General features: G+C 44.2%; 1 protein-coding gene and 1 long non-coding RNA gene across 2 annotated transcripts; both read left to right on the forward strand.

Annotated features, from left to right (window-relative positions):
* The first annotated feature begins 3 nt into the window (after positions 1 to 3).
* LOC147133590 (uncharacterized) lies at positions 4 to 9,051 on the forward strand. The gene is made up of 3 exons (XR_015081848.1): positions 4 to 241; positions 593 to 746; positions 9,029 to 9,051. It is a non-coding gene; the product is annotated as an uncharacterized LOC147133590 (long non-coding RNA).
* A 9-nt stretch (positions 9,052 to 9,060) lies between these two features.
* Positions 9,061 to 17,974, forward strand: LOC147133591 (phosphatidylinositol transfer protein alpha isoform). The gene is made up of 13 exons (XM_086012389.1): positions 9,061 to 9,182; positions 9,376 to 9,556; positions 10,736 to 10,766; positions 11,862 to 12,007; positions 12,771 to 12,862; positions 13,305 to 13,312; positions 13,457 to 13,531; positions 13,721 to 13,804; positions 13,892 to 13,969; positions 14,827 to 14,937; positions 15,009 to 15,131; positions 15,198 to 15,289; positions 15,696 to 17,974. The coding sequence occupies exons 2-12, from the start codon at positions 9,540 to 9,542 to the stop codon at positions 15,243 to 15,245; spliced, it is 813 nt and encodes a 270-aa protein (XP_085868515.1). The 5' UTR covers positions 9,061 to 9,182; positions 9,376 to 9,539; the 3' UTR covers positions 15,246 to 15,289; positions 15,696 to 17,974.
* Positions 17,975 to 18,257: the final 283 nt, after the last annotated feature.

Consider the following 18,257-nt stretch of genomic DNA (forward strand, 5'->3'; position numbering starts at 1 on the left):
AGTTATCAAAGTCAAGTCCGAGTCCTAGTGTTTGTTTGGTTTCATTTGATCGTTGTTGTTTTTCTCTTTAGCATTATCGCAGTACCTTGTTTGTCTTTTTGAAATACTTTTGATCATATTCCGTATTGGCCTCCTCCCTCCCTCCATTTGGGTCCTCCTCACCTTGCTGAGCGTGACACTATTACTAGTGTAACCGTAGTAATAGACGTCATTTTTCTCATAGGATACCGAATAGTTGCCTGTGAGTATTACATTGTCCGTCTATATGTGTTCCTGCAATATTTATGTTGAAATATCTGTTGCTTGAAGCATTATAATACTGCCACATAGATGCTAGTTGTTAGCCTGTCTACAGTGTTTCCCATGATATGTTAGCATAAAGCCAGTGGTCCCCTATATATACTGTATACAGTACCCTGACCTCATTAGATGATGCAGGCCATGTACCTAATGAAGTGGCCAGTGCGTGTATATTATTTTACATTTGTCACTTTTTGAATTCTCTCATCGCTTGAGTCGGCTTGCGAGCGAGTCACCGCGCGTCTTAGTTTGCGTAGTGATGATGTCAGACATTCCGCGGTGTCTGTTTCAGACAACTGACGGACCGTCTCGAGGTGTGAGTCAACCTGCGGCAGCCTCCGACGGGCGAGTTGCATCACCGCCACGTAACACGTCACTGCCGTGATATCATTTCAGCTGTCTTTGCGATGGGCTACGTTACATCGCTGAACAGTCGCCTCGAATAGGTAGGGCAAATTTGATGTTCACAAACACAAAAAAATACAGCGGGACCTCGATTCACGAGCACCCGGGTTCATGAATAATTTGGTTGACGCAGAAAATCTTCAAAGAAATATTGCCTCAGTTTATGGAATGAGTCATGGATTGCCCAGTTTGTGTTTTTGCTGTATATGCCCTCAGTATGACTCCCAAAAAGGGAAAACTGCTTGCGATAGTGTTATTAGGAAGCCCAAGCTTATAAGTGCTGGAAAAATTGAGGCAGTAGGCTACTAGCTAAACATAAAAATGTGCTCATGGTTGTGATCTTGCTGGGTGAGATGTACTTTTTTTTTTTTTTTTTTTTTTAAGAAGAGGTAATAAATGCAACCCAATTAGCTAAAGGAGTGACTGTTTTAACAAAATAAAGTGGTTACACTTAGTTCTAGATTGTACTGAAAGTACATTTATACACCATATAAACATGGTAAACAACTTCTGGGGCTGTAACAGATCCATTCGATTTCCATATCTTTGGTGGGCAAAGGTTTTTCGTGAACCAAAGTGCCACTGGCTTATCACGGTTGATGGCTTAGCTTGAATGGCTAAGCCCTTTAGCGAAACATTTACGCAATAAAAAGAATATTTGATTTGTCATTGACAGCAGGCTGCCAGTCTTGTGTGTCCGCACATATCACGCGTGCCAGAAAGCGCTACTGGTCAGCATCCGTGTTTTGTGTTCCCATTCGACCAAAACACTTTGGGATCAGATGAAGCGAATGCATCTTTATACCAACCGCGTTATCACTTTCTCCTTAACTCATTCACCGCCATCGATGATTAATGATACTAAATCTGGCAGTGTGCAGTGTCAAGCACAGACCGCCACTGTTCCCTTTTTTTTTTCCCCCAAATCAATTTAAATAAACTTTAACTGGTTTGACAGTGACGCACGACGACAAACGCAAGCCCGACTCACAACTTGGCAGTCTTCGGAGTCCGCGTTGACAGCGTGTAAATTACCGGCCTGCCAAATCCACAAAAACATACTTTTTTTTTTTTGTTTTGCATCACTTTGAGTTTGTAGCTGCTTTCTGTCAAGTTCTGTTGACATCCGAAGCACTTTGGTTTGCATCTGGCCTGGGCGGCTGCTTGGGTTGACCAGCGGCGCGCTCCTTCCTGCATGTGCTGAAGCAATCAGGGAGTGTGGCAGCCTTTCAAAGGAGAAAGAGTGCAGGCCCCCCGGTCGCCTTAAGAAAATCCCCCCGTGGATCACTAAAGGTCCAAAAAAAAAAATCCAGTTTACTGGGAGAATTACATCAACTGGGAGGCTAGCTGTGCCAATCAGATAGCGCCTTCCATAAAATCGACATACTTTTCTGTAATTCTTTTGTTTTAACCCTTCGGAGGTACTCAAACTCTTAAAACGTTTCCAGACGAGGCGTCACCAATTTGGAATAGCTACGAAAATAGCCGCCGGTTGGCAAACATTCAGCAGAATTAGTTTAAGGTCTAGCGGAGATTCAATTACGTCGCACAGTGGTTGGATTGTTAAGGTCGCCGTCATTTTTGGGTGACGAAACCACAGAGTCAAAACGTCTTGACAAGAGTTGACCTAAATTTGAGAGAGCTCGGGTCCGCCGAGGGCTCGGCGTAATGAAGGCATGTTGTTACACTTGGCAGGTGTGTGTGTGGGGGGGGGGGGGGTCCTCCGCCGCGAAACCCAAAACTCAGCTGACCCATTTTAGCTCCTGAGCCTTTCACCAACATCCTGACCATGTTTTGCGGTTCAGCAGCACTTTGGACTGGGATGTCTAAAAAAAAAAAAAAAAAAAAAAACCCCGTCCGAGTCGTAAACGTTTGCCTTCGGCGAGATCGTTCCACCGATGACCTGACAGGGGTATGCGGTCCTAAGAGCGCAACACAATCGTCTGGAAGTCATTACGCCGACGAACGCGCCGTCCCTCGCTCCTTGTAAAGTCAGCGTCCTTGAAGGCCTCGCAAGTGTAAAGTTGGCACAGCAACCATCAGCTGAAGGTGAATCGCTCAGCTAAACAAACTGAGACGAGATAAGTGCTGGTTCGTATCAGCACAGAAACGGGATGTCAGTGTTTGCATATCTGTGGTTAAACATTTTAAAGGCTACCAAAGAAATGACAACAAAGGAAAACAATTTTCCGATAAACTTGATAAGTGTCCCTAATCGCTTTGTAGTGGAATTACTGTTAACACCGTATTTGTCTTCTCTGACAATCTGAGAGTTTACTTTAAAAAAAAAAACAAAAAAACAATCCTCTGCATATTCACCGCTTCCTGTTTTTTGTGCAAATTTCCGAATGCAACAAGATGTCACAAAAGCTGTGTCTAAATAGCAATTGGTGTCAAAGAAGTATGTTGAAGTGATGCATCTCAACTGAGAAACAAGCTTTGTATTTCACGGTAGAGCTAAGTTTAGCCAGGGTTATTAGTGGTAGTTACAGAGAGTCTTCACATCTGTAAGCAAATTATTGCTGTAAAATGAATTCCAAAATTAAGGGGGTGGCATCAATTACATGTGTTTTTTTATTTGGTTTTTTTTTTGGGCAGTCATGGGTTTCTTCAAAGAAGAAAATTCACAGAGAATGAATCAAAGCGTTAAAACATATCTGATTATATTTGATGTATTAAATTCATTTCAGGGGTGGAATTGAATGATCTGTTTAAGTAAGGATGTAGCCGATTTTAGCAGAAGCGGCCGGCATCCTGAGATGTTGAAGGCCCAAAAATGTTTTGGGGTCAAATTATATCTCATGCCATTATTTTAAGAGGGTGACGATATTTCTATTTTTGACTTGTACTGTATGAATCCCGTCGATTATAATCGCTCATCGCCTTTCGCTAGTCTGTCAGGCTCTTCAATTGGTTAATGGCCGTTTTTAGCTTGAACGGGCCATCAAAAGATGAAAAACAAGTGTAACAAAATCCAGACCCCAGGCATTTTCCTGAGGAGTGCACATGTTTGTTTGAGTCGATGAGGCGATAGGGGTTTGTTTTTCATTTTTACGTTTCTGCTGTTGGAACATTCCTACGTGCTTTAGACCGCAGGACTTGGAAAAACGTCACATTTAAGACTGCGAACGGGGCAACCGGATACGAAATCTTTCCTCCAATCTGCTGTTGGACCAAAACGGCATGTGTGTGCCGACCAGTAGTTGTCAGTGTTTACTCCGCCCCCGGCGAATGCGAGAGCTCCTGTCATCAAGGATTTAGGATCCTCGGAGGAACTTTTCGGTCCAAAGCACTTGCCCGATCTTTAGAAATGATTAAATGATTTCCAAATTCATTACGAAACATGGACTGTATGTATTCCCGATGTTTTCACAATAGCAGTGAACTATTGGCAAGGATCAGGAACGAAGCCATGACGTAAATAGTGAAAAATTGCGAGTGATGGCGGTCATGGCATGACGTTCCAAATTGAGAAGTTTTGTATTCGAGAGCAGCGTTGCCGTGACATCGGACAAGCGCTTCCAATAGGACAGGACCTGGCGGAGTGATTTTAGTGCCGTTTTGTCCAGAGATGGCTAAAAACGAGTGCATTTTGCTGCTTAACTTGTATTCCACAAACGCAAAACTAATCAGAATGCCGTGTTTCAACTAGTGGACCTGCTAAGAACATATTCTTGAAAAAAATATATGTTTGGGTTGACTTCGGCTTTAATAAAGGCTTTCGCTCAGTGTTCCGAGCTGTTTTGCTACTGAGCGAGGGCTTAGCAGTACATCTTCTAAAATCCATTTCTATTGTGGTACGCAACCACACAAAGCTACTGCAAAGTCTTCTTAAAGTTGATATTGTAAGAACCCGCCGCATCCCCCAAAATCCGAGCAGGTTGTTTTTCGTTGCGAGTCTTCCGCATCAAAAGACTTAGCCCAGGGATAAAGCCCAGTGACAGTTGGCGCATGATCGGCTTGTTGTGGCAAATCTGTTTTTGTGACTCACACTGATTCAAACACGCAGAGCTGGGCATTCCGTCCATGCGACGGACCGGTCCGTCTATCCGCCTATAACGGATGCACCGTTTTACTGACGGTTGAAGAATGACGGTTGAAGACAATTTTAAAATAGACATAATCGGAAGACTATGTATTTAATCCGTCAGCTCTGCAAAGACGGACGAGTGTGTCATTTACTTTAATAGTCGAACCCAGACATCAAGTCATCCACGGACACGAACTATCTTTACACGTTTTTGAGGGACCGATTCTCTCTCGATTTGGGCTTGTTTCATGTCAAACTGTGTTTCTGGTCTCCGTACTTCCCCCAGATTCACAAATTGACCGAGGTCTCGCCTCGTTGTCAGCTCTTTGGCAGCCACTCGCTTCGTTTGGCCGAGCAGGCCGCTTTGTGGCTGATTGACGTGTTTCACGGGCTTGTTAGCGCTGAAACGGAAAGCGAAAGACGCCTGGCTGGAAACGGAGTCGACGGGCGCGGCTGAGACGGAAACCAACATTATGAGCTCGGTGAGGAAACGTAAGACGGTGGAAAATGACCATTGTAAAAGATTGTAAATTCATTCTGGTTGCGCTTGCCGGTCATTAAAAAGAAGAAAACGGACCGGTGTTTCACTTCCCGGACGTAAGACAACCGATTTATGTTCTTGGTTCCTAAAAAGACCAACTTTTGATGCTCCACTTTCCTGCAAAGACGACTTATTGATGTGGCACGTTCCCAAGAAGAACATCAAATTATTTTCTGAAAAATCTTTTTGTCTATTCAAAACGAGTGTTGTGGCATGTTGAGAGTGTTTCAATTTTGGATTTTTTTTACTACCGCGGGAAACATTTGAATAAAGAGCAAAGGGAGGCTCTGCTTCCTCCGCCGGGCCGACAGAGCCGCCGCAGTCCGCTTGTAGACAACGAATTACAATCCTGTTTTTACTTCCCAACATGGCCGTCACTGGTGCAATAAACTAACTTGGGGGTGTGTTGACTTGCGTGCATGTCGTCGAGTGTGACCTCAGGGTGAGCTCTTCTCGTGGGAAAATATGACGACCATAAATTTCCCTTCTGTTGTGTCTGTTGTTTATTTTTAGGGTTAGGCATTTCTTTGTCATTTGAGTGTCTAATTTCGGAAAGGGTTTCCACGGGATTATTCGCTCAACTAATGAAAGGTGGTTCGATGTTAAATTCCCTTTATTAGTGTTTTCTAAGACGTCATGTGGTAAATGTGTGGCGTCTCATTATCCTCCGTAAACCAGCGACGCTTTTAAAAATACACAATTCCGAATTGTAATGCCTTGAGATATGAATGCCTTAACTTTAAATTTACCGCAATATGGGGATGGGGATTGCCCCATCTGTGGTCCCTTCTCAAGGTTTCCAATTTTTCCCCAGATGTTTTTTTTCCTTGCCCTCCTGGGGGTTAAAATCAGGGGATGCCGTTAATATGTTGTCAGCTATGGGCATGTGAAGCCCTTTGAGACTTTCTTGTGATAATATAAATAAATTTGACTTGACAATAGAGAAAATCTGTGTATAATTGATGTCCTTCATAAATGCTTAGACATTTTTTTTTTGGGGGGGGCTCACTCATAATTTGTTGCACACTTATCTTGGTTATTTCTTGATCCATCTGTGTGTCATTTCTCATTTCAGTCTTCATCATGCACGCTGCTTGTTCTAGCCAATCCATTTGTTTGGCTCGGCTCATTTTTGTCCATGTTGGTGTGCATCGTTTTTTTTTTTTGTAAGTAACTCCTTTTTGTGTATATTTTTTTACTTTCTCCACTTGACAGCTTGATAAATCTTAAAGTAGCTTTTCTATTCTCACCGGAGCACAGCTGCATCCACGCCATCAATCTCTTTAGTGGTGGTCTTTTTGCCCCCTTTGGACCGTTTGGAAAGGATCATGCATTGACTTTTTATTTCAGAAAGTTGGACATCACGTCAAATGGCTTCAAAGGCTCGGGAACTTGCTAAGAGACTCCAGCCACTAACCAAAACTTCAACTAAAAATACAAAGTAGAACTCGTAGCTTGTCGCTAAATGCGACCACTGATTTATGTCTCCACACTCACACACGAGGACTGGAAAGTAGTACCTCACCAGCTCGAGTCAGCATCCAGCCCAGATGCCGCCTGTGCCGTATTGACGTTTTATTAAAAGCGGGTGAAATGCGAAACGTGCGAGGCGTGTGTTCACCTTCAATCACCGGCGGAAGGTCAAGTCAGAACTTTTTTTATTTTTATTTTTTTTTTCCCCCCAGGAGCCACCGGCCCAGACTTGCTGGACACATCTGGAAAAGCTTAACTATAACTAAAGCCTAATAGTTGGACACAGGCGTATGACACTCCAAAACATGACGCCTGTGTGAAATGTTGACATCATGGTTTGTGAGCGGTTGCTAAGTGTTTAGCTCTTTTGATTAGCTTCCGAGTGTCTGGACGTGTGACATGCCAAACATTCAGCTCTCCGTGTGTAATCGCATACTTTGCGCAGCCTTTTTATAGCAGCAAATTGATGCGTGGGTGCGAAAATGATGTGGAACAAAGGCTGATAAATCCTGGCTTGAACAGGTTGTGTGAAAAGGGGATTTTGTTTCCAGCCTTATTAGCTGTAGATGTTTTCATGTGGTTGATGACCCGCGTGTGTCGTGGATTAGACAAAACTCGGTTGGACTAGAGCCTTGAATCCAAATCTGCCCGGGCCACAGGTGTTGTCTCACCTGTGTTAAGGATAGCAGCTGAAAAAAAGCTAAAAGTAAGCATGAATATTTTCTTCGTTGAATCAGAATTGAATCTCTTGCAAAGAGACCCTCACTCTATTGTACAGGAACTCCTGCATGTGTGTACGATGACACCTGCTGGTTTAACGCCCATCCCGCATCTTTCAATAACTTTAATAATTGCATTTTTAAGTGTAAAAAATGATAAGCTTTGACAATTTTCAAACAGAATATCCCGAGTCTTATTTGACTTTGTATTTATTCGAGTGGTGTAACAGGTTATTATCTGCAGACAGCTCGGCGTTGTAGAGTTGGCAACGTGACAATCTGAATTGACTTTTTTTACTTTATGCAGCGATAATAAACGAAATGTTCTCTTCTTTCCAATTTTTTCCTGCATCCGACAGGATTATCACATGAAGTTGTGTGGATCGGAGAAGCATGTGAGATGGCTGCATCTTTTCAGTATAATGACTAAAACCTGACCGCGCTAAAGAAGAATATACAGTCTTAATCTACGTTTTACATATGTTAGTGATGTACCGGTAATGTTTTTTTCTGCATCTTTCAGGCGATTATCACATGGAGTTGGATGCATGCTCAATATAATAACAATTTATACCGGACAATGTTAAAACGGACTCTCAAGAGCGTTTATAGACTTTGCACGTAAAGTAGTGAGCTAACTTTTTTTCCCCACTGCATCCGGCACGGGATTATCATAATGCATCGGATGTCATTCATTGCCCCATTCATTCATTCATTGGACGGCGGTGTCCCTGACATGCCTCCTGACAGCAAAGCCGAAGATGATGACGAGCGAACGCTGGCGGTCGAATGCAGATGCGCTATAAATATACGACAGCAGCCCGCTCTTACATAATGGCCGAGCCTCACACACACACACACACACACACACACACACACACACACACGCACACACACACGCACACGCACATTTGCTGAACTCCAGGACGCCTGGTCCGGATTAAAGGACCTGAGACGCTCCGACTCATGGGGGACATCTGGAGGTCCCTGACATGGTTGAGGTCAATACCTTCAATACTTATTACCACCAATGGTGGTAATAATGATCAGTTGGGACTGATTGTAGTTTGGGTATATGGAACCCCTCGGAGCAACTACTTTAGAGATAGATCGATAGATAGATAGATAGATAGATAGATAGAGAGAGAGAATGGGTGGATGGACAGAAAGAGAGAAAGAAAGAAATGGGTGGATGCACGGTAGAGAGCGAGAGAAGTAGAGAATGATAAAAAAATGGATGGACGAGAGAGAGAGAGAGAGAGAGCATTGAGGAGGGATGATGGGTGGATGCATGATACATTTCACTTGCTTCAAGCATTTTTTTCCCCTTAAAAATAAGTCGCCGTTTAGATTTTATAGCTATATGTTTTTTTTAAACACCACAATTCTATAGGCGTAAGTAGTAAATACTATGATTATAAGAAGGAGGTGGTATTTTTATTTTATGAAACTATAGATACCAGAAATCAAGTCAATGTTCCTATATCGACAGATTGGTTTGCTTAAATTAACATTCATCATTTTGTCACTTTTTTTGTGTGCGTGTGTAACCGTGATGAGTGCACGAGCTCTCACGGAGAACCGTCACAGTGACGTCACGTGGAGCTGCGGCAGGATAGGCGGGCTTTCTCATGACGCTGCCACCACCAGTGACGTCAACCAACCTGCGATGACGCCAACGCAAGATTCTTAAAGGGCCAGTCAACGTGTCCATGTAACTTCCACCTTCATTATTATGAATTATTCCTTTCCGGCGTGCATTTTGTGACCTAGTGGCTCAACACTCGACTCAATTACTGCTACTTCCATTCCACCGCCCCCCTCTTAATGTCCTAAATGGACTCGCCCGATGCTCCCCCCTCCCCCTCCCCCTCCCATGCACGGCGTCCCCGCTTCTGCTGCAGCAGGCCGCGCGCAGGAAGGAAGTCATCGCGCACGGCAGCAGCCAGTCGGCGGCGTGTGCGGCTAGAATGACATAGCGGGTGAAAAAAAAAAGAGGAAGAGGAAGAGGAGAAACAAGGCATCGACGCAATTTTTTTTGTTCGCCCTTTACTCATCCACTTGCCCAAGAATGCTCATCAAGGAATTGTAAGTATGCGTGTGTGCGCGCGACATTGAGGGTGGAGGATGAGAGGATGAAGAGGAGGAGGAGGAGGGCTTGGGGTGGGGGTTATGGATGTGATATTTCCACCGCATGAAGCGCGGCAGATGATGAAGGCTGTTGCATCATCATCCTCACCCTCACGTGCGGCATCCGGCTCGGGCATGGCGGCTGTGCCCTTCACATTGTCCACATGGAATGCATTGCTAAACAATCAAGAATGGTAAAAGACACATTCACATTCCTCCCTTGCGCCCCTCCTCCTCCATGCTCTTGTTGGATGCACGGTGAAGGTGAAACCCCTCACGGGGCCACTTTGGAACAATGTGTGCAGCTAGGAAGCAATAAAGAAGAAAAGGGGAAAGAGGATCACGTAAGGTTTTTCAGAGCCGTTGTCGGCATTCCCAAGATGCTAAAAAATGATTGTTAGTAGCTGAGGCCTGCTAGTAGCAAGGGCAAGGCCATCTGCTCACACCTAACCCAGCCTCCTGTTTTTTTTTTTTTTTTATGGCGTGGTCACGTGGATTTCATCAATAAATTGCCACTGCCACACAGGGTGAAAAAAAACAAAAAAACAGAAGTGATGGCATATGCAGCGATTAGGGAGAGTCTTGCCCTCGGCGGTGCGCCTGCAAGTGAATTAAAAAGCGTTAAATGCTGTCAACGCAGATAGTTGACATGCTCACACCTGTCATAATAATCCAGAAATAGGGTGGGATTAACAAGAAGGATCGTAATAGATGAGAAAGAGTCAGAAATGATGTCAAAGGTCCTCGCACAGATTTGACGCTTTGATTCTTGTTGTTCCGGCTTTAATTATTACCATTACTATTATTTTGGGACGGTCCCGCGTGCAGCAGCTGTGCCAGTTTGGGGTCGAGCCACAGATTAGCAAACAGGGAAAGCAGGATTATGCCAAACTGGGCATACGCCACATATTTTGGTACCGGTATTAGCATAGCATGCTGGCATATTTTGAAGTATGGGACAGTATGATGCTGCCTATAGTTTGTGACTGTCAAATTCATCAAGGTCACAGATTGAACCACACTGAGGAAGCGGTCTGGGTGGTTCTGCTTACTTAGACACTTGGCTGCAGTAAAATAAAACACAGTGTTGCTTTCAATATTTTTGTTTTAATGGCTGTCTTCTTTTCTCTCTCACAGCCGGGTGATTCTTCCCATCTCTGTGGAAGAGGTAAGTTTACATTTTTTATTTATGTATTGTACACAACAACGTCAACGGTTTCGTTTGTTTGTTTGTATCCAGATCACTGCTGATTTTTATTTTATTTTTTGGGGGGGGGGGTTGAAGAAGTTGTCTTCAATCGAACAATCGTTTTAGGCGCCAAGTCTCCGGTGGCCTGTAGATGTCCTGTTTCATTTTTGTGCCAATGCAAAGCTGAGCGCAGAAGAGCCTGAAGGACTCTGAGATGCGTCTCCTCCGCTCTTGACCTTCACATCCACTCGGACCAAGTCATACAAAAATGTGTGATGTCGACGTTTTTCCCTGAAGGCGCAACGTGCCACAAAGACCCGTTTTGAAATTACCTCGCGAAAAGGTCGGGTTTCATTTCCAGTCGCTTGGCGCTAACCGTTTTCCAGTGCCCGAAGCGTGATCGCAGAGCGACATCTTCACTCAATGAGATTTATTTCCCTTGGTCACGTTTGTCCAGCTGCTTGTTGCTTGGCAGATATCGTACAGGCACAGTCATTTACCCACGGCGGGAAAAATGGCTTGAGACATTATATACTGTAAAATACAGATTGGATCAAAAAATGAACAACACAGACTATTACTCCTATTTACATCAGGCCAGCTGTAATTTTACTGGTTCACTGTCTTGTAAGGTATAGCCTCTTGTTGCTAGGCAGAATTCGTGAGACCGGGAGGGAATAAAATGTCATTTGCTAATTTGCTAATGCATCTAATTATCTGAACACATCAAGCCGCAAAGGCTGTCGACGGGCACTTGTTTCACTCCGACCCAAAGACAAACTCATTCTGTCAACGCAACGATCCTCACCTGCAGGAATTGTCACCGAACGCGCTGTTCACGTGAGCTCAAGACGTCGCCGAGCCGTGTGTCCAGATTTGCGCCGAGGTGGATTAGATGCGATTAAGAAAGAAAGGCCGATATTGTTCTGCCGCTTCCCGCAGTCACATGACACAGCGAGATGGTGGGTGGTGAGAGGAGGGGAGTGGCGGGGGGTGGGCAGGAGGGGGATGGGGGGGAGGCGAGAAAGTCAATCTAAAATGAAGCAATAAATAACACGTTAGCATTTTCGGCAGTACCAAGTGGGCCAGCTGTACTCGGTGGCCGAGGCCAGCAAGAACGAGACGGGAGGCGGCGAAGGCGTGGAGGTGCTAAAAAACGAGCCCTACGAGAAAGATGGCGAGAAGGGGCAGTACACGCACAAAATCTACCACTTGCAGAGGTAAGGATGTACAGGTGCATTTTAATCAGGAGCTCCTTTCTGCACCTTGTAAAGAAGGTAGCCTCAGAGGCGAAACAGAAAGGGGGGGGGTTGTTTGAAAATTCAGCCCTCGGTTGGCAATTTCACGTAGCCACATGAAGTTTGCTAAGCACGTCTATCACCAGTAGACCAACAAAAAAGTCTCAAGAAGCGTTACCTGAAAGTCTGCAATTTAGCTTTGAAGTGACCAATTTTGGGCCATTTCGATCATTTCCTTCAAAGACAAACACGATTTTTTTTTTTTTTTTGTTTGAGAGCTGCCAAATTTTCTTAGCAACACGAAATTTGCTAGACTTGTCTATCACGAGTCGACCCACAAAAAAAGTCTCATGAAGTCATGCTGGAAAAGTCACAGGAAGTCTGCCACTTTGGATTAAAGTGGCCATTTCCTGAGGATCCACCATAAAACACAAACTTGAATTCCCGCCTTTGCAGACAGTTTCACTTTGCAGCATACATTTTGGTGGACATGTCTATCATGAGTAGACCCACAAAATTCTCTACGAGCCATGCCATAAAAGACACAGGGAGTCCATTTCAAGCAGTCTTTCCAGGACAATCTTGCCCTTGAGATTTTGTCTGGTTCTTACACAATTTGAACCCCGCGTACTAGAAAGTTCCCACTCTGACGAGATTCACAGGTGCCCACTGCTGATTCAAAATATATAGCGGCAATAATTCAGCTCTTGACGGCTTGATTTCCCAAAACACTGTCTTCCTGCAGTAAAGTGCCGTCCTTCGTCAGAATGTTAGCACCGGCTTCGGCCCTCAACATCCACGAGAAAGCCTGGAACGCGTACCCGTACTGTCGCACAGGTATCACACGCACACGTACGCGCACGCACACACAAACACACGAGAGTACAAAGCCTGCAGTGTCGTGTTTCACAGCACTACTTTTGTCATAAGAATACACGAATGCACTCCTGCACACGCCCGGCCGATGTTAATGATGTGGTATCATTTCATCGTGTTTTTGTACATTTCACGTTACCAACATAGAATACGTGAAGTATAACGTCAGCTTGGTCTTTTACTTCTGTGGCACCCCTGATGGAGGGCCTGAATAATTTACTGCATGTCCAGCCAGAAGAGAGGAGGCATGCAATCACCTGATCCTCATACACACACACACACACACACGTGCACATACACACGTATACACAAAACAAATATTCTGTATGTTGTCCAGTTTGGCTCAAATCGCTCAATCGTCTCTTTTCTCTGTCTTTCTCCTTGGCGGCTTTCTTCCACCTAGTCATCACTGTAAGTACAATCCTAAATCTCGTGCACAAACACACCGAGGGAGAACGCGAACAGTGACCGGAGACATTTGATCGCATATGCTCGCGTGCTTGTACATATGATTCCTCACTGTCGTCTCCAACGCCGTTTCTCCCGCCGCGGCAGAATGAATACATGAAGGAGAACTTCCTGATCAAGATCGAGACGTGGCACAAACCTGACCTGGGACGCCAGGATAACGTAATAACGAGCTTCTTATGAGCGTCTTTGTTGCTTCCCGTTATTTGAGTTTTTTGCACGTGTGACTCAAGGAAGCGATTCCACATTCACATTCCACAGTGCAAAGAAGCAAATGCAGGAAATATACCGTCCGATCCCCCCCCCCCTCGCCCACATGTTTCCCTAAAGCCACCGTGTCTCTGTTCTTAGGTGCACGGTTTGGATGCAGAAACCTGGAAGAAGGTGGATGTCGTCTATATTGACATCGCTGACAGAAGCCAAGTGGAGCCAAAGGTGTGCGCAGTTATTTTGCAGAGCACCCACGTGGACTTTGAAGGACGCCGTACGAGTGCGATGTGTTGCTTCTGGTTTTCTCGGCAGGACTACAAATCAGAGGAGGATCCCTGCAGGTACAAGTCAGTGAAGACGGGACGAGGCCCCCTCGGACCAGATTGGCGGGTACGGACGTTCGTTGCAATATGCTCGCCGTCGCTTGTGATGAAGCCGAGCAAGCTTGCCGCCTAAACGGGCTTTTTGTCACTGAACCTTTTCAAATTGGGGGGAAAAAAAAAAAAAAAAAAAAATCAATCTAACGCTCATAATTAAACGTACGTCTCGAAGCAATTGAGGCATGATGTATTGTAATTAGATCAGGTTTGACAAGTGTGCTGCCTCAACGGGCCGTTGGGTTATTAACAATTCGGAAGAACAAAGAATGTCACTTGCGTGCTGTAATTGGCCGCATCCTCCCTGTAACAACAAACAGAGGGCACAGCTACTTCAAGCCTAAGGTGTTTGCCGACTAAATGGGCTGCTGGAGGAATAAATAAGCAATCAGAGTGACATTCGATGCACAGCATTCATAATTTAGAGGTTATATTATATGGTTGCTTCCTACCTGGCAACAATCGCCGTAATTCAGGTCTAACAAGTTTGCTGCCTTAACGGACTCTCTATTATGAGCAAATAATGATTTATTTATCATCAGGTCATGTTGTATGGTCGCTATGTCTTGAAGCATTTGAGGGATGGTATATTTCTTAACAACAGAAAGCAAAATGAGATCAAGTCATAATTCGGCAGCCATGATGTCGTGCGGTCACGACCTACTTAGAACAAGCAGTTTTCACGTGAAAGTTTGCTGCCCGAACGCAGAAATCAAAAGAGTATAAACGGAGAGTGACATTTGACCCAGAATATTCACAACCCGGGACGCTGAGTGCTTCTGAACGTCACCCAATGAATATATTTGACTGCCACGGCTACCTAAATGGGCCGTGGAACCGACACACACGCGCACCGGCTTGTTCCCGCAGAAGGAGCTCCCCAACAAGAAAGACTGCCCACACATGTGTGCCTACAAGCTGGTCACGGTCAAGTTCAAGTGGTGGGGTCTGCAGAACAAAGTGGAAAGCTTCATCCAAAAGGTCTGTCTCGGCAGCTTTGCTTGAGCCGCCAGCCGACGCGGCGGCTGACTTCCCTTCGTATGCCTCGGCAGCAAGAGAAGCGCCTGTTCACCAACTTCCACCGTCAGTTGTTCTGCTGGATCGACAAGTGGATCGACTTGAACATGGAGGACATCCGCCGCATGGAAGAGGAGACGCGCAAGGAGCTGGACGAGGTAACGCCACCAAGGGACGGACGCCAGGAAGCGGAATGTGGTCAGTGAGTGCGGCTCATCTTGCAGATGCGAGTCAAGGACCCCGTGAAAGGCATGGTGGCGCTAGAGGACTGAGGTCAGCCCCTCCCCCCGCGACTGTGAATGCTGCTGCTCATCAGGTGAGACTCGTCAGTTCAATTATTGCCACTCCCAGTTCAAGTTCACCGTAAAACAAAACATAAAACAGATAGAATTACACATCGCAGGTTAAACCGATCTGCACTAGTGCACTAGCTTAATGCTAACACGCGATGCAAAACAACATAGGCTGGCTAGTGAGACTAGCATCAATGTCGTTGTAATTACAAACGTTTTTAAACTTGTTTTTGAGCACAACTGGTAGCAGCGCGTGCAGCCAGGTATATATTCTTTATCCTCCTGCAAGGACAAATATTATTGAACCTTAGTTCCAACTGTATTCTGTGTTTCATCATCAAATCTAACTGGGGCGCTGTACGTTTGAATTATTATACTGTCCCCTGGTGGCCAAGCTTGAAATACTTTCACTCATTCTCATTCCTCCAGATCCGAATACCGAGACACCAGCGGATTCACGTCCTCCACCCATTCCAAGCGACGCGACATACGGCCATCCCCTCCGAATTTCCAATCCCGACCGGCCTCCGTCCCAAATTCCCTCGCTCGGTGCCGCCTGGTTTTCAGGATGCTGGACCCAGTCAACTCATCGTCTATGGTCTCCGTTCCTGCTCCGTTCGCTGACAGCTCTGAGGCGTCCGGTAGAAAATCATTAGATCCATTTATTCATCAATTCATTCCCAGAACCACAGAGAGTTATTTATCTCTGCCATGTAGGATTTACTGAAGCTATTCCGATGTTGTACATACATACACACTATGCCGGGTGGGTGGGGAGTGGGTCGGAGTCATTGTAGAGAATAATGCAGTATTTATATACTGTACATATAGATATGAATATAATATATCAACAGGGTTTTTAAAATGATTTTTTCGGTAAGTCTGACTTGTTTTTTTTCTTCCCGTCAGCTGTTACATGTGGAGTTTTTTTTTTCCTTGAGCGTCGTTAGCATGTTGTTTTGTCGTTTAAAGCTACAGTCGTACAAACCGGCAGGTTGAAGGTTCTGTTTATTTTTGCCCTGGTAATATTCTGCTGCTTTGTGACATTGTTCATTGTGCGTGCCTGCGTGTGTGTGTGTGTGTGTGTGTGTGTCCAAATGAAGCAATTAGCATTCACTTAGCATTCACTTAGCATTCACTTATCGTGAGAACGAAACATGCATATTCTCCATAGACAAATTAATTCAAGTCTTAAAGCCGTGTTTCAACAGTTTGATCCGCAATGGCAAAGATTGTGAACGTAATGGCGAGTGAGTCAGTCATGATTTTTTTTTTTTTTTTTTCCTGAAGTTATAATGCCAAATTTGGCTTCCACACAATAATGTGATGCTGCGTGAAAATTCTCTACTTTAGCGCCTGGGGCAAATTGTTACATAGTTGATAAGGCAAATTTGGTCGATGAAGCAAATCGTAAGTGAAATACAGCTCATTTACATTCGCTCATTCGCTGTACTTTAGCACTTTTTGGCACCGTAATGATGATGTACCAAGCTCAGCTAAAGCTAGACGCTAAAGGTGCGGCACTGATATTAAAATGTGTCAAGCAATCAAGTATTGATTCACAGGTGTTTAAAAATATCGCTGTCATACTGTAGCTGTCTGATATACTTTACGTCAACTTTCAATATACATCAATTACGGATTAAACGTAACTAAATACAGTGAAGGCTATGGGAAGCAAAATGCTAGCATATGAGCTACAAACAGTATCAGACTAAACTGCGTTGTCGTAACTAATCACGCCTGTAACTTGTTTTTTCGTGACACAGAATGTTTCCACTGCATCATGACACTGTTGGTATTGAAAAGTCTTGAAAAATGAAATTGTATCGCAACCGGACCGAACTGGACCGCTCAGCGGTCGGAACGCGGCTTAAGCGAGTCACCTTCTCTCCAGTGGATAAACGAGCTTATCCAGCGATAGCAATAACTGCCATGATGACAAAAAAATAGTCCAGAAATCTATTGTTTTTGTTTTGGGGGATTTTTTTTTTTTTTTTTTCCAGACTGATCTGTGTCCTGTTGTTTTTGCGGTGTGTGCATGAGTATACGTGCATGTGTGTGTGTGTGTGTGTGTGGGGTGTTCAGTGATGTGACTGTTTTTGTTGTACGTTTGTACACAATGTCCGAGCGAGAAGCCTATTGTTTTAATCAGTTTTAGTGCAATATGTCAAGAACCCTTAAAGATATTTGAATAAACAATTAGATGAAATCATTAAGGTAACAACTCTGCACATATTTGCTGTCAACTATCCGAACTTCTAAGCCATCTTCAGGCTTCCATAAAAGTATTGTACTGTACTGCCTGCACAAGGACCACATTGCAGGGCTGCATTAAAAAAAAAAAAAAAAAAAAAAAAAAAAAAACACACTCTTTTTTTGTTTTTGTTTTAAATGTTGTCGTAGTGCTGTTGTCATTCCGAGCTAAACATTGCTAAGAGGGAAATCAGTTACGCCACTTGAGAATTAACATTTAATTCAAATTTCAGGCCAGAAATGTAACAATGACACCAAAAAACAAGAGTTTTTAGCTCCTTTGACTCTCTCGTGTGTTAGCGTGCCCCTTGCTTTTTCTTGATCTTTTCTTGTGGATTTGTGCCTTTTTTTTGTTGTCATCTTAACCTTCCAATAACACAAATTGTACATTGGAAACGTGAATTGATGAAATTAATAAAACAAAACAAAAAAGAGACAAGCAAAGAAATGCATTTTACAGTTGTTTTTTTTTTTTACTATGAGTGAATATTAATTTTCAAATATGTGAATATCTCTCACTCACAAGCACACTCGCACACATGCATACACATACGCACATTGCGCACTAATGGCAAAATTAATCAGGCTTTGGTTGGCCAAGATTACGTCAAATCCTGCTTTACAGGGACATTTTGTGGCAAGTTCATGACCCCAAACGAGGCTGAAAATATCTATATTGCGCATGTTTATCGTAGTATCGATTCTATTTGCAACCCGTAACAGTCAATGTCATTT

This window comes from Filicampus tigris, chromosome 17, assembly GCF_054856515.1.
Source record: "Filicampus tigris isolate MCC_2025a chromosome 17, RoL_Ftig_1.0, whole genome shotgun sequence".
Lineage (NCBI taxonomy): Eukaryota > Metazoa > Chordata > Actinopteri > Syngnathiformes > Syngnathidae > Filicampus > Filicampus tigris.